This window comes from Cetorhinus maximus, unplaced genomic scaffold, assembly GCF_964194155.1.
Source record: "Cetorhinus maximus unplaced genomic scaffold, sCetMax3.hap1.1 HAP1_SCAFFOLD_1649, whole genome shotgun sequence".
Classification (NCBI taxonomy): Eukaryota; Metazoa; Chordata; class Chondrichthyes; order Lamniformes; family Cetorhinidae; genus Cetorhinus; species Cetorhinus maximus.
Window position 1 is genome coordinate 911 of NW_027597589.1, and position 23,963 is coordinate 24,873.

A 23,963-nucleotide genomic window follows, 5' to 3' on the forward strand; every position below is an offset into this window, starting at 1 on the left:
TGGGTTCAGCAACTTCCCTGAACCATTTTCCCCTGTAGTGTTATTAACGTGTAAGAAAATTATGGAAGACACCAGGGAGAGTGAGGAAGGGAATTTGATGTTAAAACATAAAAATAAATTCTTAATTCCCTTTCATTGGTGGATGTTGATAAGTTTCCCCACCCTGACCAGGAATGCATTGTTTTACATTTTTATCTAGATCTACCACAAATTTGCTGAAATATACCGTTGCTAATGTACCAATGCACCCCACCGTAGGGTGATAGCATAGGTTTGTGTTATTAAGAGAAGTGGATAAACTATTGGAAAAGAAAGATGTAAAAGATTTGGGAAGGTCCAGGAGATTAGAATTAAGTGGATGGTTCTTTCCTAAAGTCTGCAAATGTGTGAAAGGCTTAACTGTTTCTATACTATGAAATCTGAGAATATTTTCTATCTTTCCTTCAGGATTCAGGAATCATTATATGTGCTTGGGAGAATGGAAAGTAACCAGTGTTAAAGTCAGCAAATGTCATTTAAAAATCAGCATAACCAAAATCTCACTTGTCAAGAAAGGAAAGCAGGCTATATTAATGCTGATTGAGGGTAGGTGGCAGAATTAGATGACAATGTTTCTTTAGAGAACTGGAGGGATAGGTTTGTCTGTCTCACCTGATTAGTGCACAGAGAAGAAAATGTGCTGATCCTGCCTAATTTGCCTTCCAAAATGGAATAATTTCTACTCAAGTAGTACAGAGAAAAATCTACTCTATCTGCTGCTGGATGATGCTATGAGGTATTTGGATAAGTGAAAAGGCATGAATAAAATGTAATAGAAATAGAAATTATAGAAAATTTATGACGCAGAAGGAGACCATTCATCCCATCTTGATCGTGTCAGAAATTTGCCCAGCATGTTTGGTGCAATGCTTATTTTCAGGCCAAATTGCACCTTAGAAAGCAAGCCAAATCTGATTTAAAAAGTGTAGTGTAGTGTAGTGACTGGTAGGACATATGTTTTTGATGTTGATATAGGTACTACATTGAAACAGGTGTATGCCGTTTAGCCTTTGAGCCTGTTCGGCCACCATTCATTAAGATCATAGCTGATCTGTGACTTAACTCCATATACTTGCCTTTGCCCCTTTCCTTAACATATTTGGTTAATGACAACCTATCAACCTTGGATTTAAAATTGACCTAGCATCAACTGGCATTTGCAGAAGACAGTGGTAGAAGTTTGGAACTTTGCATGTAGAAGTGTTTCCTAACTTCACTCTTGAAACGTCTTCCTTTTTTTTTAGGCTGTGTACCCTAGTGGTAGACCCCCCCAATCAGTGGGAATAGTTTCTTTGCCTAATCCATTTTTTCTCCTTAACACCTTGAAAACTTCGATCAAATCACCCTATAATCTTCTAAATTTCAGGGAGTACAACACACATTTCTATAATCTCTCTTTGTAATTTATCCTTTGAAGCCCAGGTGGTATTTAGTAAATCTATGGTACACTCCCTCCAAAGCCAGTATATCCTTCCTAAGATGTGGTGCCCAGAACTGAATCCAGTACAGTAGGTGTGGTCTAACCAGGGCTTTGTGGTAGCTATGGCACAACTTCTATTCCCTTGAATTCTAGTCCTCTGGATATAAAGATCAGCATTCTATTAGCCATATTGATTATTGTGTTATTTAACACTGTTGCTCTGCCAGTTCATATTGCTGTGATCATAGGCAAAAGGGTAAATGAACACCTAACTCTACTGAATAAAATATTTACAATACTGTAATATGGTTTTCTAGGCTATAAATGCCGTTTCTGTTATGACAGGTTTAGCATGGCTACATTATCCAAGTTTGCTGTATGCCTGACTGATCAGCATATGTACCATAGTCCACTAATGGGAGAAATCACTGATATTGTTAGCAGGAAAATGGAATCTATACAGGATGCAAGGTAATGTTAATAGGCAAGTTAGCACCATTGTTGTTGTTTTATGGCTGCAGCACTTTGTGCCACTAATTTTGCATTGGTTTTAGGTTTGCTTACCTAACAGCAGGAAATGTACTTCAAAATAATTGATCGCATGTAAAGTGTGTTAGAATGATCTTGAGAAACACAAGATGCTTTATAAATGGAAATTTTCTTTTGAGATGCAAAGCAAAGAAGCTGTAGAACTTTGGGGGTTGGTGCATTCATTGTATTTTGATAAAGCATTTTTAAAAAAGTATATTTCTTGAATTTGATCATAAGGATTGATTATAATGTTAATTATAGATCATTTGGTGCTCTTGTACACTTAAGTGTTTTTTTTTATTCTAAGTAAGCATTTCTCATGTTTTGAATATGATCTTATAAAATAAATTTTTCATGATTAAACAGCAAAATGGTTTGATTTCAATAGAATAGTTTTTAAAATATGGTATATAGTACTAGTCGTATTAATATTTATCTGTACAATCTCCTACTGGTATTTATTCAATCTGAAATCATCAGTGAAATTAAATACTGTGGTATAGGGAAAATAAGTATAACCTTTGTTGCAACATTGAACATAAGTGTGCAAAGCAATGAATGATTCTGAAAGCATTAATTGTCATTAGTAATTATGTCTGTCTGTTGAATAGGATACTTTCATCATTAATGTTGAGCATTTCTGGTATGATCTCTGCACGCCTTCGAAATTGCCTGATAGAAAAAGCAGAATTTCTATTGGATACCAGTGATCCCTCTCAATTTAACAACTCACGCCGAATAGTACAATTTCTACGCAATATCAAGTTCAGTCATCGTCCCCTGTTGGAAAAATGCAACAAGATCTTTCTTCAAAACATAAAACGTCTGGATGCTGATAATATAAGCATAATCCTTGGGATGTACCAGTCTCTACATTTTAGCAATAGTGACTTTCGGCTAGCGGCTAAATGGAGACTTACTGAACTTTTGAATGCTCACATTGACCCTGCCAGTTTTGCCAGGCTGTTTGCAGCATTAGGACCTTTATCTGGACCGGTGGTTAGGGAAAGGTATGTTACTAACTTGTTGGCTATGACATCTAAAGTAACTTCTGAGCTCTTTCTTTCCTTACTCATTGTTAAAGAAAAATGTGACGTTGTGCCTTTATTTTTGAATTTCTATTGTTGTATGGTTTTAAAGCAATTCTTAAAAATCCTATAAATGTAATTGTTTTGAGATATTAATTTCATGATCTTCATCCATTTAAGAAATAATTAATTATATCCCACTAAGAATGATTGCAAGTCATTAATAATATAACCTTTCGCATTTAATATAGTTAAATCAAACAAATGTTTTTAAAACCATCTCGTTAAACTAATTGCAAATACTGTAAACTGAATTTTGACCAGAAATATCGATCTACATACCTTTGTGTGATTATGTAAATCAAAGCTCATTAAAATATAATTAACAAATTAACTTGCAACAAACATTTCTTCCTCCTTCCTTCTCACACCCTTACCCCATTGTATAGGCTTGAATCTGCTACCTTGTTAATGGTTGAAGAGCTTAGCCCTTCACAAACATTAGCTGTAATAGAGACCATGGAAGAGATGGAATGCAGGAATATACAACTAATTCAGAAGTAAGTGTATGTTTTATTGCTGACAAGAAAATGTGCTCTAATGGTTGTAAAAAATATTTATCCTTCATGCTTGACTTAATAAATTTTTGTATTAGCCTTTGACCAGAAAATGCTTGTTTTTATCTCTCTCCTCGCTCAGAGTTGCATCAACTTTGTACAAACAATTGGATCTATACAAGCCACTAGATATTGCAAGAATAACACAGGCATTGTTGTCACTTCGCTGTCAAAATCCAGAATTATGTGCAGAACTGAGGCGACTGTTAGTAAGGTAAAATTTATAGTGAGAAAACTGATCATAGCACAATGTTTCTGTAACAATATTTATCATGTTACACTTTAATGTACCTTGGATAATCAAACAAGTGTGATAGTAACTTTGAATTCTTCTGTGCAGTTTTCTTTCAGAACACATGCAAAACTGATTTTCTGTAAATTTTCTAATATTACTGCAATATAGAATTTGAGTTTATTGAAATATTGCTGGAAAAAGAGACATTTTTTCAAAGCTTTTCATCTTGCATTCATCAGGACAATTCGCAAGAATACCAAATGTAAAGGGAACGACAATTTATACTGTATGAGGAGAGAGTTGATTGGTTGGCAAGTGGACTCTGGTAGAGGCGTTGCCATGGAGAATGCACCAGTTGATGGTGACTGACATTTAACTGCCAAGCATTGTTTGAAATTTAAACCAGGCAACTTGACTCTGATTGGTAAAGGCATTGCCCTGAAGAATGAATCAGTGAATGGCTGTCACTTATTTTGTTTAGCTGAAACAGGTGCAATGTGTGTACATGTTCTTTCTGTCTGCTGGCCAGGAGAGTATTGGAAGAGTTGAGTCTAAAGATAACAAAGGCATGAATGAGGGTTTCAGCAGCATACGGAAGGATCAGAGAAGAGCAATGTTAGGGGAGCAGAGGCATTGGTGATGGAGAGGAAATGAGGTCTGAATCTCAGCTTGGGGGCAAATTGGATGCCAAGGTTGTGAAAGGTATGGTTCAGCCTCCATCAATGGCCAAGGAGGGGGGTAGAGTTGTTGGCTAAGCAACCCAATTTAAACCTGCAATGTATTGGAAGCGGTGACTAGCATGTGGACTGATTGTTCCAGCTGTACCTATGATGGCACTGTTGCCTATTACTCTATAGTAAATGCTGGCACTGGTTCTGCTGCCCCCATGTACGTTTTCTTGGAATCAACAATCACTTTGATCTGATTGTGACATTGACTAGATGCCCTGCATTCCCAGAGTTAAGAAGCTGAGAGTGGAGTTCTAGGAACATATGCATCTCTCAGTCCTATAGCTCCATAGGAAAGGAAAAAGAGTGGTCCCTGAATACCACTATGCTAATAAGCGAACACTTGTATCCATTAAAAAAGATGGTTATATGTAAAGTGTATACAAAGTGGTCTTCAGAAATGCAGGCAGTGTTGCTACAATTATGGTCACCCCCAGATTCGATATAGGATAGTTTGCAGAAAAGCAAAATGCCTGTGTTTTAAAAAGGACATCATATCTGACCCAAACAATTGCAGGCCCATTAGTTTAATAGCAGTACTGAATAAAGTAATTGAACCTATTCCGAGGGCCTACACAATTGCAGTAACTCAATAAGCAATCAACATGGATTAAGAAGTGGATGACACTGATTAATGAGCCACTTCCACTTGCTTGAGTATATTACAGATAGTATAACTCCTTAATGTGGTTTATTTGGACTTTCAGAAAGTCTTTTGACATGAAAATCACAATCTAGCACTGAACATGGAACTAGATAAGAAACTAATTTTTTTTAAAAACTGGGATATATCAAAACTGCTGGAGCGTTAACTGGATTTGGTGCTTTTAACCTTGAATGTTCTTAATCTAAATAAATGACTAAGAGTAACTACGTTGGTCAAATTTAGCTGCGACACTAAAGTAGAGACTAATAGAGGCGCAGGATACAGCCTAATAAAACCGATAGATCCTAGAAGGATATGCTGATAGGGTTAAAAGAAAGGCTTGCATTTACATAGTGTCTTTCATGACCTCGGGATATTCTAAAGTCCTTCGCAGCAAATGAGGTACTTTTGAAATGTAGTCACTGTTGTAATGTTGGAAATGGGGCAGCATATTTGCACGTAGCAAGCTGTAATGTTGGAAATGGGACAGCATATTTGCACATAGCAAGCTTCCAAAACATCAACATGATAATGACCATGTAATCTGTTTTTGTGATGTTGATTGAGGGAAAATATTGGCCAGGATACTGGGATAACTTGCCTGCTCTGCTTCGATATAGTTCCATGGGACCCTTTTGTGTTCACGGTTACATTGAGTTGGCTGGGCAGAGGCTTGTGTAGAGCATAGACACTGGCAGAGACCATTTGAACCAAATAGCCTATTTTTGAGCTGTGAATTCCATGACTGAAGATGAATCTTGAATACTCTGGTTATTTTGCAATTGGTTATAAAGCATAGCATGCTTTGGCCTTAACTTCAGTGGAAATTCAGATGCAAGGCAATACATTTAATATTTTCTTCCCTTCAGAATTACAATTTAGAGTTAATTATTGATTAAGCCACACAGGAAGTACAGTAATTATAGATTAGTGATTGTATGTGCATCATATAAACTATTTTGTACATTGCATGGAGAACAATGCCTGTATACCAAGCACTCTGGATTGCTTTCATTCTCATTAGTATAAGTACATTGTTGAGCTCTTCGTAAATATTTGAGAGCTATTTTGTTTTCACTTTGTAAACCTGAGTTGCAATTTATCCATATTTAACTAAAGTGTGGTCTAAATCGTGTATGGGTGCACAGTGGAAAGTTACCAACAGCTTTCTCACTTCTAAATACTCATTTTGTCATTTCTCTCTTTCCTCCCCTACCTGCCACCCCTTCATTCCCACCCACTTCAGTTATCTTCATCGCAGTGTTGTTCCCTGTGAGGTGTCCATGTTAACTCGGGTTCTCTCCCTCCTTCCTTCTCCACGAGTTGACCACTTGATCCCTGAACGTATTGATGCTGTTTTGCCCCAGTGTAATTTAAGTGACTTGAATGCATTGGCCATTGCCATCACCAAGTGGGTACGGAATGGCTCCTCATACCAACCTGGCACAGCAGCAATGCATATGAAGCTACTACAAAGACTAAATAAATGTGGTTTGGAGAGACTACAGAAGGCAGACCATATGGACCTGCTGATTGAAGAGCTAAAATACATTTCTGGAGAATGGTTTGAAGAAGTCCTTGCTGAAGAAACAATGGCAACCTTTGAACGACTGATTGATCAGATGACTGGGTCCAATGTCCCGGAATTTGCACTATTTTTAACCAAAACAAATTGCCTGCATACTGGTCTGCTGGACCAAATAGCATCTGTCACACTTGAACGTATCAACAAGGTATGTAAAAGTTAGTACATTATATAGGGAAAAAGCCTTATTGTTCTTCCCCTTTTGACCACCTTTATTTAAACCTGTAAATTATAATGCCATCTAAAGGTGAAGCTTTCAACTTAAAACAGATTAAAACAGGTTATGTGAATCAGCTACTTGTTACACAACCTGCCTGATTTTTGTTTTTCTTTCCATTGTTTTAAATTGAAAGGAGAATTATTGTCTGGGCATTTAACAGGGTGGCCTGTTTTATGCTTCCGGTGAAGTTTAGAGTTCTAATACTGTTCTTTAACACTGCAATGTCTTCTGCCTCTTTTTTTTCCCCTTCTCCTTCCTCAAAGTTTTATATATAGTGTCTTTATTTGCTAATCCTAACTCAACTATAGCCAATTTTCTATTTGAATCAGTAATCCTAATTCTCAATTTATGTTCACATACTGTATGATTTAATGATCACTTTTTCCCTTTTGCTTTGCAGGTCTTTTTTTTTGGTGTTTTCACTATTTATTCTGTTTTAGCCTCTTAACGTTTTTACTTTTCTTGCTGTCGAACTACATGGGCAGAATTTAGCCCTTGTCGAGTGGGCTCGGTGGGGGCGGGCGGGGGTAGCTGAGAAGCCAATTGCCACCCGCAATCAAGGCCGGAAGGCGATTTCATGTTGGCGGGCCAATTAAGGCCCGCACAGCGTGAAACACGAGCAGCAGCATTTAGCGCTGCCTGTGCAGGCGGGGGGAGGAGGGCAAGCGGGGCGAGCGTGAACTTCATGCATGTGCGCAAGTGCACGCTTCAGAATCTCCCTGAGGCACAGAGCTGCCTCAGGGAAATGATGAATTTCCAAAAAAGAATAATTGAAAAATGTAATAAAACATGTCCCCTCATGTGACATGAGCAGGGACATGTTATTAATTAAATTGTAAAACTTCTATTTTTATTTGCTTTAGGAAACCTCATCCTTCCAGTGGATGAGGTTTTCTAAAAAGTGCAAAGGCTGCTTGGCCTTTTTGTCTGCCCACCAACCATAATGTTGGACGGGCAGCGAAAAATTTAAGTTAATAACCTTGTTAATGGCCTTAACAGGCCTTTTAATTGTTGGTGGGCGTGCTGCCGACTCCAGTGCGTGCCCGCCGACCGAAATATCAAGCGACAGCGCGTTGACGTCAGGATGCTCGCCTAACATCAACGCATGTCATTTTATACTCGAGTGGGTTGGGTGCGTGCCCGCTGAGTTAAACATTTTGCCCCATGTGATTTACTGCCTTGCCAAGCTGCCAATTCTACCCTCTCTTGTTTTCCTCATTCTTCTTGCCATACTAGTTTAAATTTGCACCTCCCAACCCCAAACACGCACACAAGCACATTTAGTTAAACTTTCTGGCCCTTGCTTTATTCTGACATAATCTGACTGTCAGTACAGCTAGCTTCTGCTCCAGAACTGACACTAATGCCTTAGTAGTCTGATTTTCCTTCTACACCCCTAGCCATATATTTACCTCCTTAATCTGGCTGCTGTTGTACTGGCTATTGTGTAGCACTGGTAGTGATCATGAGCTAGAGGTTCTGTTTTTTTAATGCACTTCCTAACTGATGCAACCTTTTTGTTTTTGGACCTGCAACCCATTTTTCCCTATGTTGGTTCCAATGTGAACCATGATTTCCAACTGGTCTTCCTGCAAGGACTTCTGCATGTGCTTTGTTATAGCTCTAACCCTGACCTTATGATAAAAAACTATTTGGTACCCAAGTTTGTGGTTTCAAAAATGACTGCGAAAATTGATGTGCAGAAGAATAAACTAACAATGTTTCTGCACTCCACCTTTGATCACTCTTCTCCCTCCCTGCAACCATCCCTTCCTGCAACCATTCTTTTCATTGTGCCATGGCCTTCTCTTGAATTACTGTTTTTGTAACAATTTAATTGCTAAAACTGTGACCTCAGAGCCCCCTGCACTACTTCCTATTTCTTTTCTGATCTTGATTGTTTTCTACTTCAAATCCTTATCCTCTATATCTCTGTTAGCCTGTGAGGTGACCATCTCCTGGAACACGCTTCAAAAATCCCTTCCTCTACTTTGTGTAGATGACCAAGTGTTTCCTGCTGTTCCTTGAGCCATGTAACTTTTGAACTTGAGTAAGTGTAGCCCGTAACACTTTTGCAATGGTGTTTACACTAGATGTTCAAATCATGCAGAAACACATGCCAGCCAGGTTCACACACCTCAAAATACAGCTGTCCTTCCTTGTCACTTTTTTGAATTTTAATGTTTCACAGAATATTTAAAAAAATTCATTGAGTTGCTATGATCTGGAATCTACTGCTTGAAAGCATGTTGGAGGCAGGTTCAGCAACTTTCAAAGCGAAATTGGATATAGACTTGGAAATATCTGCACGGGTCTAAAGCACAGCGGATCAAATGTCCTCCAGTGCTGTATGATTCGATGGAACATTATGTGAGCTGTGCTGTAGTGTGCACATATAATGAGGACAATTAATATACGCCATCTACTGTATGACATAAGTGCTAATTACAGTGAAAGAAAGTCACTTACCAATCCTAGTCCTGTAGCTTCACACCAAATGGTCTTTCAGTGCTAAATCCTGAATTGGGCCAAAACTTTTACCAGAAGTAAAAAGTGGACTTTTTTTTATATTGGTGAGTATATGAGGGAACAATCTGATAGGTTTGTTGAGGTATTGTGGAAAGAAAGCATGGGTCACTTATTTGCTTTCACCTCTGCGCTGGATAAATCCATATGCAAATTAAACATAAATAATTGCGTGCTCGAGTGAATTCTTAACATTTACCCACTCTCTTAACTTGTAGAAGAGGAATGTTAGATTTTTTTGACACTTGAGGGTTATTAGAATAAGAAATGCTTGACCACGAGCAGCCATTTGAGGAAGAGTCCATATAACATTATTTAAGATGGCTGGATAACTATTTGAAAGGCAGAATATAAAACAATATGAAGAATGGGCATGGAGGTGGGACGAGAATAAAGTTGACAAGTCAGGACTGAGGACGATGCGCCAAAATGGTCTATTCCTATGCTGTAGTTCCTCTGATTCTACTCTGTAATTCCAAACTTTAATGAATGTGGTGCAGTATTCCTGAATTTGTACTAATTCTACACACATTGTTTGAATACTTCTCTGCTTGACCAAATAGTTCTTAGGTTTGCATATGAAGAATAGCCACAGGAGAGGACCTATAACTTGGAATCACTTTTTAAGAAATGTCATACTCAAGACAAAATCAGAAGAGGAAATGGATAAAAGTTACTACAAAACGTCATTTTGATTTAATCTCTTTTTTATGTTGGAGATTTCTTGGACGATGGAATGCGGCAGCAAATGTTTGTATTGAGTTATTTAAAAAGGAATTGGATTACTCTGGAAAAAAAAAGAAATAATATGGGGAAAGGGAGAGGGAAATGGGAAGACAAAGTAATAGTAGTTCTGGATAATCTGATCTTGGTGAAATGTTCTAGAAACTATTTGCTTTCAATTAGAATTCCTTAATTCTCCATAGACTAACCCTAAAGCGCTTTTCATTTGAATAATGACTCCTGATGAGCAATTTATGGAACTGTCTGTGGCTAAAATACTTTTGACAAGAATAATATGATGGTGACTTTATTTTTCTTAATAATTCAGATCCATTATTCAGCCATATATGCCACTCTGCTTCCATTCACTATCCTGAATTATGATCCTCCACAAGCTGACGAGTTCTTTGAATCCTGTATACAGCATATCAGACCTCATTTGAGTGAGTATTATGCTACACATCATGAGAATGCAGCATATAATGTCCACAGATATTTAAGCCAATGAGTTGCTTAACTTCTCATATTCAAACAGAATTATTCTTTATACATAAATGATTGTGTAAACTTTGAAATCACCTGTAAAGTTGAACACTACAGCAATTATTGATGTAGTATTGGATTTTGAAGTTACAGTATTTTGTTGAAAGCCAAACCTCTTTCTTGTGCTATTTCCTTTCTCCATTATTTTAAACAGCATATGAGGAATTGGAGGAGTAGTAGTGGCTTGAGAACACTGCCATATTGCAAAATGGTAGCAAGATTCTGAGTGCCAGGCCTAATTTCTGACAACTATTGGCTTAACCCACCCAGCTGTGTACTACATTTAATGGTGGACCTAACTTTGGACTGGGTTGGGAAGGCTGGAATAAAGATATATTTGGGCAACGAATCAGTAAACCAAGATCAATTTCGGAACTGCTGACCTTTTGAAACATTAAGATTGGTGACTTGTTTGTTGATTTTTGTATTAAATCTATTTATTAATGTTGGGGTACAAGCTGTTTAATAATTTTGTATTTCCAATAAAATTGCCCAATTTGCATAATTAATTTTTATAACTACCTGTTCTCAGAAAACAACTATTTTTCATATGCAACTTTATGCTAATGATTATAGTAGGGATAGAGATTTGATTTCTCTCATTTTCCTGAGTTGTTACTTCCTTACACACTTAATGTATGGAGCAATAATGCCTGCCACAGCTTTAAGGGACAAAGCATTTTGTAGAATTATTTTTGGATAGTGTGCTTCTAAGCAGTATTGGTAGCGGCTGGGGAAGATGGTGACGCAGTGGTATTGTCACTGGACAAGTATTCCCGAGACCCAGGCTAATGCTCTGGCGAGACCCAGCTTCAAAACCCCACCACGGCAGATGGTGCAACTTGAAATCAATAAATATCTGGAATTAAAAGCCTGATGATGACCATGGCCAAAATAGTGCCGTCAGTGTGTGGGGCAGGCCCGACATGCCGACGCGCAAAATGACGCGAGGTGACGTCGGGTCTGTGTCCCGATGTCATCACGCGTCATCTCAATCTTTCGTTCGGTGGGCACAGGCCAGAGGCGCACCTGCCGAACTGCCAACGACCTATTAAGGCCATTAAAAAAGTAATTACCCCTATTTAAAAACGCTGCCTGTCCAACCTTAAGTTGGCGGGCAGGTAAGGAGTACAAGTGGCCTTCACGTTTTCCAGGAAACCTCATCCATGGACGGGATGAGGTTTCCTAAAGGTTTAATGAAATAAATTAATTAATTTTGCTACGTTGACAAACATGTCCCAGCTCATGTGACACTCACATAAAGATGTGTTGTAATACAAAAATACCAATAATGTCCAAGATTTTGAACATCAGTCTTGTTAAAACAGTGTTAATGACAGGAATACAAAATCACTTTTCTATAATGTGTCTTTAGAAGTTTAACGCATTTCATATCTTTAATGTGCTCATGTAGATAGTTCAGTGATATAGAGGCTTTATTTTTGCCTACATTACAACAGTGATTACACTTCATAAATACTTAATTAGGTATAAAGTGCCTTGGGACACCGAGATCTTGGAAAAGTGCTATATAAATGTAAGTCATTTTTTCTTTACATAGATCTATGTGACCCTCATCTTCTGGTGCTATTTGGTTACTCGCTAGCTCTTGCAGGCTACTTTCCTGAAGATATAATTAAGACTATTTTTAGTGTGGATTTCCTAGCGAAGTTGGACTCGCAGTTGGATAGTAAGTTTCTTTTGTCATTTAAGCATTGGTACTTATAGATTATTAAAGGTACCTGTATTCATCCATCCTTACACTCCAATTGTTTTGGGGTCTGCAATTTTTCCACCCCTCCACCACCAACACCACCACCACCACAACCCAAACCCCCCAGCAATATAATTTCAGAAACAAAGAATAGCTGCCTTTGAACAACACAGATATTTTGATTAGATTTTTTTCCAAATGAGATTTAAAGATTAATTACATATTTGGATTTCCCACACTTTGTATGTCACACCAGAACATTTTGGCACATGTGTGGTGGGACAGGCCTAAGACTGGGTCCACTATAATTGTGGTGGGACAGGCCTGAAATTGGGTCTGTTATAATTGGATGAGGGTGAATTTTTAATATCTCAAACTTTAGAGAAATGAAAGGCATGACCTTTGGGCATGAGTTCTCACTGCATAATACAGCATTGACTTATAATAAAGCAAACTTAATTCCTACTCTCAGTCTGGCCTATATGTGACTATATTTGCACACCAACATAAGTTGACTCTTGACTCTGAAGTGTCCAAATAAACTAAGCTGTATTTGAAGGCTTACCATCATCATCTCAGGGAAACGATGGATGGGCAATTAATGCTGGCATTTCCTGGAAGACCTACATCCTGGGAATAAGGAAAAAAATGTCAGATATAACCGGAATTACTCTTTTGTGTTATCTTAATTTTACCCGGCAGCCAAAATCTCTTGTGCTTATCATTTTGTTTTTGAGCCAGTTGGCTTGCTAATTTTATAAGCATCGAGTGCTGGGGTACTACCTGACACACTCAAATGTGTTTCATCTGCTGCAGTTTGCTTGCATTTAAATCTTCAGGCTAATGTCTTAAAGATGATTTAGAATTCATGTAGCCCATGATGTACAACCGGATCAACTGATTAAGCCAGTTAACAGCTGATGATGGTTTCCTTTGATACTGTTGGCTAATTTCCATTGTAATGATACAACATTTTGCCTTGATGCCCCTGAGTAATGGAGCGAAAAATTCCCCACCCGATTGTTATCTGTTAACTGCATCTGAGTCTGCGTGTGGCCATTGTGTGAGGATTGCATCAGACTTAACCATAGACACATAGCTTGCCATTCCCTGTGAAGAATATTCCTTAGTTAAAATGACAAAGGGATTTTAGTAGAAAGGGAAAATTGGTGGAAAAAGAAAATGCTGTAATGTATTATAGTAACTTGGTTTCTAATACTAGCATTGCCTGATGCTCTGAACATGCGAATCCGGTTACGTTTAATGGAGCTGAACAGAGCTGTTTGTTTGGAGTGCCCGGAATTCCAGACCCCTTGGTTTCATGACCGTTATTGCCAGCAGTTGCTAAATAAAGGTCAGTGATTGCTACTGTAAATAGAACTATATTTTTGAACCTTTCTTGCTCAGTTTTTGTTCTTCCTCCCTTTTAATGCTTGTTCACCTCAGCCTATGTTGCCAGCTAATAATTGCAGTCTTTTGATTCAATTGTGTTTGTCTGCATGAGCCAAATATCCAGTAGTCAGCCCAATACAAGAAACTTTGCCTCTGGGAAATATCCTTATTCGCACTTGTGCTGCAGAACAGGGCAAATTCAAAACAATGGCTGCCAGATTTTCTACACGTGTTCAATCAGCACAACTTGCAAGACTGCAATTTTAAGTTCCCTTTTTATGGTACTCCTGCAGTTCACGCTATAAACAGCCCAAAAAAATGCTGCAATGGTGACATTAGTGACACAAGCCATAAACTTAACTTGTTGTGCTTTCTGATTTTCCAGTGCAAATTCAAGCCACAATTTGCTGGGAAAATAATTGAACTATGCCATAATGAGCATAACAGCAGCACAGCCTATGTTTGTTTCACAGCCAAAGCACTGAAGATAGACACAGAAATGACCATCAGATTATTTAACAGGAAAACATTTAGGAGCAATGGTTCCATTCTGATAATGTGGGTAGGGATCACAGCTTTTGTGAAAAGAAGGTCTAGGTCTGCTTTAATACCATTGAGTTTGTACTATATTATGGTTTAAGAAGGGGCCCTGTATGCCTAGAGTTGTCTTCTAAACTGCATGTGATGTGAGCTTTGCCATTTTTCATTACAGGTTGCAATCCATGTTTAGCATACAACCTCCATAAATAGAATATTAAAACATCAGAGCAAGATTGGCTTCCAGAAGTTTTATTTTATTGCATAAAAATTTCAGTGAAGTTCTCACATGTCAGTAAAATGTTGCCCTTGGGTGAAGATTGGGCTGAATATTTTGCTGATTTTTAAGCCTCCAGCACCATTTTGTAATGGTCTTAAGTGGCTGTAGTAATCACACTTGAGTTGATTCAGCAAACTTGATCTCCATCGATTTTAATCGGGGGTGGAGTAATGATCATTTCTATTGTGAGGGAAAAGGTTACTGTTAATAACTCTGTATAGACAGTGACCTGCATAACCATGGGTGTCGCAAGTTTGTGCCATCCTTTTGTTTTTTGATCTTGTGTTTTCAATAAGTGTTTTGAAACCTCATCTGGTTTGTTAAATTTATACTTTATTTATACCATGCATTCAAATATGCCAATTTCTGAGTGCAGGACATTACTATTTTGTAATACAAATTATTTATTTTAAAGGCAATGTTTCTGTCAGTCCGCTCCAGCAGCAGATCCAAGAAATATTGGGCCAGTTATTGGGAGGAAGCATCTATGCCAAAGCCTCTGTATTCACCCCATATTATTATTTCATAGGTATGTTATTTGACCTTTTGCAGCCTCCTTTAGTTATAATAATTGTATTCTGTCTTTTGGAGGAAAGGTAATTTAAATTTATTGTTGGATTAATTTTTGTTCTTGTTAATTCCAGTGATCTAATCCACCCTGACTAGTTTCTGGATTCTGTAGGTTCTTGAATTGTGTAAGAGTTCATTGGTTTTTGAGTACATTTTATTTTTTATAAGACCTTTTTAAGTCTGTAATTGGTCATTTTAGTAACTAAGCAGAGATTTCCTTTTTGGATCCAACATTAAGACAGCAATACTTAAGATGACAGCTTAGATTAGTATTTTGAAATTACAATGCTCCAATTTGGCCTGAATTTTGTAATAATTGATTGAATAAGGAAGACTGTTTAATTACCTATGGTCTCCCTCATTCTTTGAAATAAGTTCAACTTCCATTTACAAAACTGCCTCCCAGCTAGCTCTCGGATGGTTTACCTTGTGCCGTGAAAGAATGTAGGAGCATAGAATCACGAGTAAGCCATTCAGCTTATTGAGACTGTTCTGCTATTTAATGCGATCATGGCTGATATACACCTCAACTCTATTTTCTCACCATAGATCACATTCAGTCTTAAATTTCAATTAATATGGCACCCACAGCCTTCTGGGGAATGTGTTCCAGATTTCCACTATCCTTTTTGTGGGGAAAATGATCTCACTCCTAAATACCCTGGCTCTAATTTCTGATTTATCCCTCTTGTTCTGATTCCCCCACAAGAGGAAAGGGTTTCTTGGAATGCACCCAATCAAACCCCTTTATTGTTTTTAAACAATAAAATTGGATCATTTCTCAACCTTCTAAACTCAAGAGGAATACAAGCCAAGCTTATGTAACCTGTTGTCATAATTTAATCCTTTAAACTATGGTATAATTCTGGTCAGTCTGTGTTGAACCCCTTCCGAGGCTAATACATCTTTCTGGTTTCAGTGTCCAAAACTGAATACAGTACTCCAGATGGAGTATACCCAAGGCTTTGTACAACTGAAGCATCACTTCCTTGCTTTTGAATTCCACCACCCCACCCCCCCACCCCTTGAGATAAATGCCAACATTTCTTCATTCTTTCATGTAGATGACCACTATAAGTCCAAGTTTGGCATCCTCTTGCGTCATAGGACAGAATTTTTTCCCTTGGTGGGCGTGCGGGCCCCACCGGCTCAGCGGCGGGCGGACAGCCGACCCCTGCCACTGAAACGGGGCCCTCTGCCATTTTGAGTGGGCGGGCCACTTAAGGCCCGCCCAGCGGCATCCCCGATGGGAAGCGCTATGCGCTTCCTGTCCGGGGGTGGGGAGGGATTTCCCCAGCTGTCAAAGTGCGCTCTTTCGCGCATGCTCACGAAAGAGCACACTGCTCCCTGAGACAAAGTGCTGTCTCAGGGAGATTACTGATAGTCCGAAAAACTTTAAAAATAGAAAAATTAAAACATTAACATGTCCCCCTCATGTGACAATGTCACACGAGATGGGACATGTTAATAAATATCACATAAAATGTATTAAAGTTTTTAAAAACAGACATGAAACCTCATTCCGCCAGTGGATGAGATTTCATGTATTATCAGAAGCCCGCCAGCCTTAAGGTTGGACGAGCAGGTCTTTAATTATCTTAATTACTCTGTCAATGGCCTCAATTGGTCATTGACAGGTTGGCGGGCGGACAGCTGATTTCGCTGTCCGCCCGCCTTCCTAAAAATTTAAAGGGACCAGGATGACGTCGAGGGTTCCTCCCGATATCATTCTGCGTCATTTTCCTGTTGGCGAGCGGACCCTGCCCCCAAATCGCTGATGGGAAAATTCAGGCTGTAGTCTTAACCTGGTCAAGAAAAACTATTGTTGATGGTGATTTTCCCCCATCAAATATTTCTAGATTGAAATTGCTAAATTATTTCTTGCAGACTTTCAATGTATCCTTGACAAACACCAGAAACCTCTTCCTTATGTCGATCAAAGTACTATGCTACTTCCTAAAAATGGAAAAATGCTTTGGGAACCAGACAATGAATTTATTGGAGAGAAACAGCTACTACCAGGAGCACAAAGGTTTGGGCAAAGACAGTTTGTGAGTTTTCTTAAATATATTCCTGAAGTAGTACTTCTCAAAATATCTGCAAATAAAGGTCACCCGACAAAGGTATAATCAGCACTTTAAGATGTAGTTTTTCACAAGCTTGTAAATGCCTAATTAAAACTTTGATTGTAATTCATTTTCTACGTGCTCCTATCTAACCAATCAAACTAGTATGCTAGACAGAATTGTGTAACTTTATGTACGGCCATTCCTCCATAGCCTCTTGGAAGTGGCAGTGCTGATTGTTTTTTTTTTCTCTCTTTGCTTTGAAATAGAGTTCTTTGTTGCCACAAAGATCTTATCAAATGGTAGAGCAGGCTCAAAGGGCCGAATGGCCTATTCCTGCTCCTCATTCGTACATTCGTAAGACACTCCTTAAAACCTATCACATTGACCAAGCTTTTGGTCAGCTACCCTAATGTTGCTTTCCTTGGCTGGATGTAAAATTTTTTGTCTGATTACGCTCCTGTGGATTGCCTTGGGATGTTTTACTATGATAATGGTGCTATATAAATGCAAGTTGTGGTACACATCTCCTGCACACACTAACCTTCCTTCCTTCCTTTATCTTACTTTCTTGGAAAACCTGAATGTCAATTTGTTGCATGTCCTTTTTGAAAATCAAGACTGTCTCTATATGTATATATACATAAAATAATGTGGGAAAAGAAGTTATACATTTGTTGTAGCTTTAGTGGTGTTACAATTATACTCAATTCCTGAGAGTGTCCTATATTGACATATGTCTTTTTTTTTCTTTATTTTACATTTTAAACAAGAACAGTAAATAGCCTTTAATTATTACATGTTTAGTGTGTGCATCTGAATCACTGGTACCCATGAGACATCAGTTAAAGAAAGAAATGAAGGCAGATGAGTTAAACAAAAATTCAAAGTCATTTGGTATTTACATTTGAGATCTCAAAGTTATAAACCAGGTCTACCATACTTTAGATGTTCCCAACCCCAAGTGTTGTCAGGCACATACCCTACCTCTCCCTCCCTGCTGACGGTTCCAGAAAACTGTCAGTGAGTCAAATTCCACATTCCATCACCTGGTCTGCCAACTTCAGTTCCTTTTTCTGCAGTGATGCCAGACCCAAGGATCCCTCCATACAGACAAACCCCAGCAATGCTGCCAAATTGCGAAATCCTCACCCAAATCAACCAGGTCGTATGGTTGTATGCAATCATGCACACTCCACAGGTAATAGGGGCAGCAGGCTCCCTTCCCTGATGGGCATGGTTTATAGTCGCACAATTTTCACTGCCTCATGGTTCCTTTTCTATTTGTACAGTGGCTGTTTCGTACTTGTCAGCTATGGCTCAGATGGTAGCGCACTCTCCCCTTGAGTCTCGAGGTTCTGGATTGAAGTCTCATTCCAGGACTTGAGCACAAAATTCAAGAACAACAGACCAGTGCAATATGAGAGAGTAATACATTGTCTGAGGTGTATTTTTTCAAATGAGACATTAAACTGAGGTCCAGTCTGCCCCCTCATGTGAACATAAGATCCCATACACTATTTTTGAAAAAAAGCAGGGGAGTTATTCCTGGCATCCTGCCCAATATTTATCCCTCAATCACCATCACAAAAGCAGATTACATGGTCATTATCATATTGCTGTTTGTGGGAGCTTACTGTGCACAAATTGGCTGCCATGCTTCCTACATTACAACTTCAAAAGCACTTCTTTGGCTGTAACGCAGTTTGAGATGTCTGGTAGTCATGAGAAACATGATTATAAATGCAAGTCTTTGTATGTTTCTCATGTAGTGGTTACAAAAACAATACAGAAAAGGGTAAAGAGTCTTCTGAGTTGTAATGATAATATAGATATTAATTTTAATAGGGAAAATCAATATTAACAAAGTGTGATTTATGCACTTAAATCATGAGTCATTATTCTTGAATACAGGTTTCTGCTGCTTAAACCCTGAACCTGAATAAGTGCACAAGTTATGCATTGTTGGAATATCTTTAATAGATACTGTTAAGATTTTAAAGAGTATTCTTTCAGTTTCTGACTTGCATTTACTGGAGTTTCAAGGAAATTAATCTGCGTCAGTGTATGAATTTCAGTAAAACTTAACGGTGGCTGATCCATGGGATCTGCCAACCATCTTGTTGTATAATGCTTTCCATCAGTTTACTGCAAAATCTCTAACTGGGGTAAATGTATCTTCTACTAAATGAACCATGTAATCATAGAAAAACTAAACCCCTTGAACGTGACCACCTGTCTGAAAGAGGGAATTCTTGTGGTCAGCAGTTGTGGTTTAAATTGGGGTGTTGGGAATAGAGATAGTGTGAAAAAAGTAAACCATACATGCACATTTTGTTTTCTTTCATCACACTACAGAAAACTGAAATGGTAGCGGTAGCCTATGGTATTATATTATGACTTAAAATAAACCAAGGTGTTGTCATTCCTACAGGATTGCTATAGATTTTCTTGACTCTAAAGCTTTCTGCAAGAACTCTCATCACATTAAAGGAGAAACTGCTATGAAAAAGAGGCACTTGGAGATTTTGGGATACCATGTAGTACAGGTACATTGTCTTACAGAAATAGCAATGTTTTATTCTGCATGCTATCAAAATATGGCAAATACCTTAACTCAATAAGAAAAGCATTTAAAATTATGATTGGCCTCAATTTGCCACCCATTTTACAGCAGTTTCTGGATGAATAGGAGCATGAAATGCTGCAGGGAGCTGGCCCACTGCCTCCCTAGACTCATCTGCCTTTTTCAGAATTTTCCACTAGAAATGACTGGATTCAAAATATGCTTTCTATATTGTTGGTGAGCTTAGTAAAATTAAATAAGAATATATTATCTAGTGTACTTTTTATCTGTAATGCATGAGAGAGTTGTCAGCAATGTGCTGCATGCCGTTATTAATGTAATGAAGTGGCCCTTAAAATTTAAAAGACCACATTGCATGGTACATGATTGAGTAGCTGCATCAGGCAAAGTGATATATAAAAGGATCACAGTATCCTTACAGTGTAGAAGGAGGCTGTTCGGCCCATGGAGTCTGCACTGGCTCTCTAAAAGAGCATCCAACCTAGTCCCACTCCCCTGCCTTAGCCCTGTAACCTTGTACATTCTCTCTCTTCAGGTAGAAATCCAATTCCCTTCTGAATACCTTGATCGAACCTGCCTCCACCATGCTTTCAGGAAGTTTGTTCCAGACTCCAGTCACCCTTGGGGTGGAAACATTTTTCCTCACATCACATCTACTCCTTTTTACAATTATTTTGAATCTGTGCCCTCTAGTTCTTGATATTCTCTCGAGTGGGAACAGTTTCTCACTATTTACACTGTCCCATACCCCTCAGGATTTGAATACCACCATCAAGTCTCCTCTCAGCCTTCTTTTCTCCAGGGAAAAGATTCCCAACCTCTCCAATCTATCCTCATAGCTACAGCTCTTCATCCTAGGAATCGTTCTTGTGAATCTCCTCTGTACCCTCTCCAGTGCCTTCACATCCTTCCTCAAGTATGGCGCCCAGAATTGGACACAGTACTCCAGATGAGGCCTAACTAGTGTCTTACAAAAGTTTAACATGACCTCCTTACTCTTGTACACAATGCCCCTATTAATAAAGCCTAAGATACTATATGCTTTACCAACTGCTCTCTCAACATGCCCTTCCATCTTCAATGACCTATGTATGTGTACACAAGGTCCCTCTATTCCTGCACCTCCTTTAGAGGCTGTCCCTTTATTTTATATTGTCTCACTATATTTTTCCTGCCAAAATGATTCACCTCACACTTCTCTGCATTGAACTTCATCTGCAACTTGTCTGCCCAATCCACAAACATGTCTATGTCCTTTTGAAATTCAAGACTATTCCCATCACAGTTGACAACATTTCCAATCTTCGTATCATCTGCAAATTTTGAAATCATGCCTGCACACCATAGTCTAGGTCATTAATATATATCAGGAAGAGCAAGGGCCCCAACACTGATCCCTGGGGAACTCTACTACAAACCTTCCTCCAATCTTAAAAACAATAATTTGTCACTACTCGCTCTTTCCTGTCACTCAGCCAATTTATTATCCAAGTGCCTACTTTCCCTTTTATTCCATGACCTAGAATTTTTCTCTCAAGCCTGTTGTGTGGCACTGTATCAAATGCCTTTTGAGAATCCATATACATCGCATCAACAGCGTTTCCCTTACAACCGTCTCTGTTACCTCCTCAAAAAATTCCAGCAAGTTAGTTAAACATGATTTTCCCTTAATGAATCCATGCTGGCTTTCCTTAATTACCCTGCACTTGCCTAAGTGACTATTGATTTTATCCCGCACTACATTTTCCAGAAGTTTCCCTACACTGAGGTCAAACTGACTGGTCTGTCGTTGCCAACTTTCTCCTTGCACCCCTTTTTGAACAAGGGTGTAACATTCACAATTTCCAGTCCTCTGGCACCTCCCCTGTATCGAAGGAAGAATGAAAGATTATCATCAGTGCCTCTGCAATTCCCACTTTCATTTCCCTCAGTATCCATGGACGCATCTCATCCGGTCCTGGTACCTTATCTATTTTAAGTAAAGGTGGCTTTTCCAACACCTTCCCATCAATTGTAAGTTCTTCTACTGTACCAGTTACCTCCTCTCCCAACTCTGCCTGGGTAGGATCCTCTTACTTTGTAAAGGCAAGTGCAAAGTACTCATTCAACACCTGCGCTATTTCTTCAGCCGCCACATGCAAGTTCCCTTTTTTGTCCCTAATCGGTCCTATTCTTTCTTTTACTAGTCATTGGTGACCTGACAAGACCAAAATCTACCAGGAAAAATTAAAATCAAAATGCATCAGGTTAGAGTACTGAGACACAGGTGTGTCTGCATCAGCTCTAATCTGCAGGCTTCCTTCTGTACCACTGTGTACATTAGCCATTTTATTTCCCACATTTCTTTTTGTGGGCTGGCAATACGAGATGCTACATTTTGGCTAGTTCTATGAACTTTTAAATTTTCTTTTACCATAATGGAGTCATCACAATTCTCATCAAGAGCTTTGACTTAGTTTCTATTTATTAAATTACCAAATTAATTAAATGCTTCTGATAGAGTATTCAGGTAATATTATTGCTTCACCAGTTATCACTGTAAAACGCTTTGTTCATTTATTATTTTGTTTTTATATTTAAAATCTGAAACATAGCTTAGCTAATAAATGATAAAAATAAAATTGGCATCAATACTTTGCAACCTAAAAGCATTCTTTCATCTTTTTATTAGCATTGTCCCAGTTTGTAGTTTTATTTCTTGCAATGCAACTTGGCAATAAAATACATATTGTAATTTTAAAATGTTGTCTTTTTTGAAATTATCTTTATAGATCCCTCATTTTGAGTGGAATTCCATGGAATTGTCAACAAAGGATGCATGGGTAGAATACCTTAAACAAAAGATATTTGCAGGAGAATCTTGAAATCATGAACCAAATTTTAACAGAACTGATTATAAAATGTTCAGTTGTAGAAATGTATTGAATATTTTAATAAAGAAGATTTATTCTTATACTGCTAATTTTTACAATTCCTAAATCCCAACTCTTAATTCAATTGTTTAAAACCTGGAAATTCCATACTGATATTTCAAAATAATATAAGTAAAGGTGATATTTAAGGAATGTATCCTATGTTAGTAAGAAGCTCCAAGATTGGAGGTTGGACATATTGAATATGCAGTATCTTGGATGAAATTTCTGTACAGTGTTGGAAAATAAAGTATATAGATATAATGTACTGGAGGATAATGAGTTATTTGATTTTCTAAAATGTTCCAACCACTTGTTAGCATTTTACTCTTAAGACACTTAATTAATTGGGTTTTCTTAAATTGCTTGAGAGATTTCCCTTGATTAAAGATTTAAAAAGTAGAAAAAACAAATTAACCTTATTTATAGATGCTGTACATACTTTGACTACTTTGCTGAATTTTACATGAATTGTATGAATTGTAACAATTCATGTAAAATTCAGCAAAGTATTCAAAGTGTGTACAGCATCTATAAATATGGTTAATTTGTTTTTCTACTTTTAAAATCTTTAATCAACCTTGACAATTTAAACAATTTAAGAAAGCCCAATTAATTAAGTGTTCTTAAGACTAAAAAGCTAAAGGCAGTTGGAACATTTTGGAATCATTTGTGTTATGCTGCAAGTGTTTTGGAATTCAATGAGAAGGAAATTCATTTAGTGAATGCAATCTAGAGCGAGAATATAATTTTAAAAAAGGCTTGTGAAGTCCACAAACCTTATATTTTAAACAAAGTCAAGGCCAATGGAATTAATAAGGCAAATTGTATGTGAACTGCAGAGAGAATGGGTAGAATTACTTTTTACTTTTAAATTCACTTTTATAATTGCGTAAATACTGTATGCATTTGTTGTGTTGTATTGCAAATAATCTTGCACTCTAGTACATGTTTTCAGCTCCTACAGCATGCATATGTTCTGCACCCCTTCAGTGTATCTACCTGATACCTTCATGGGATCATTGATCACATAGGGTATGGTGCAACATTGACTCAATACGTTA

General features: G+C 38.0%; 1 protein-coding gene across 1 annotated transcript; it reads left to right on the forward strand.

Moving 5' to 3' along the window:
- Nucleotides 1–472: 472 nt before the first annotated feature.
- Nucleotides 473–23,163, forward strand: fastkd1 (FAST kinase domains 1). Its single transcript, XM_078536901.1, has 13 exons — nucleotides 473–585; nucleotides 1,805–1,930; nucleotides 2,602–3,000; nucleotides 3,468–3,578; nucleotides 3,718–3,849; nucleotides 6,491–6,977; nucleotides 10,627–10,741; nucleotides 12,403–12,531; nucleotides 13,778–13,909; nucleotides 15,180–15,293; nucleotides 17,222–17,366; nucleotides 19,835–19,949; nucleotides 22,759–23,163. Exons 2-13 carry the CDS (start codon nucleotides 1,812–1,814, stop codon nucleotides 22,849–22,851), a joined length of 2,091 nt encoding a protein of 696 aa, XP_078393027.1. The 5' UTR covers nucleotides 473–585; nucleotides 1,805–1,811; the 3' UTR covers nucleotides 22,852–23,163.
- Nucleotides 23,164–23,963: the final 800 nt, after the last annotated feature.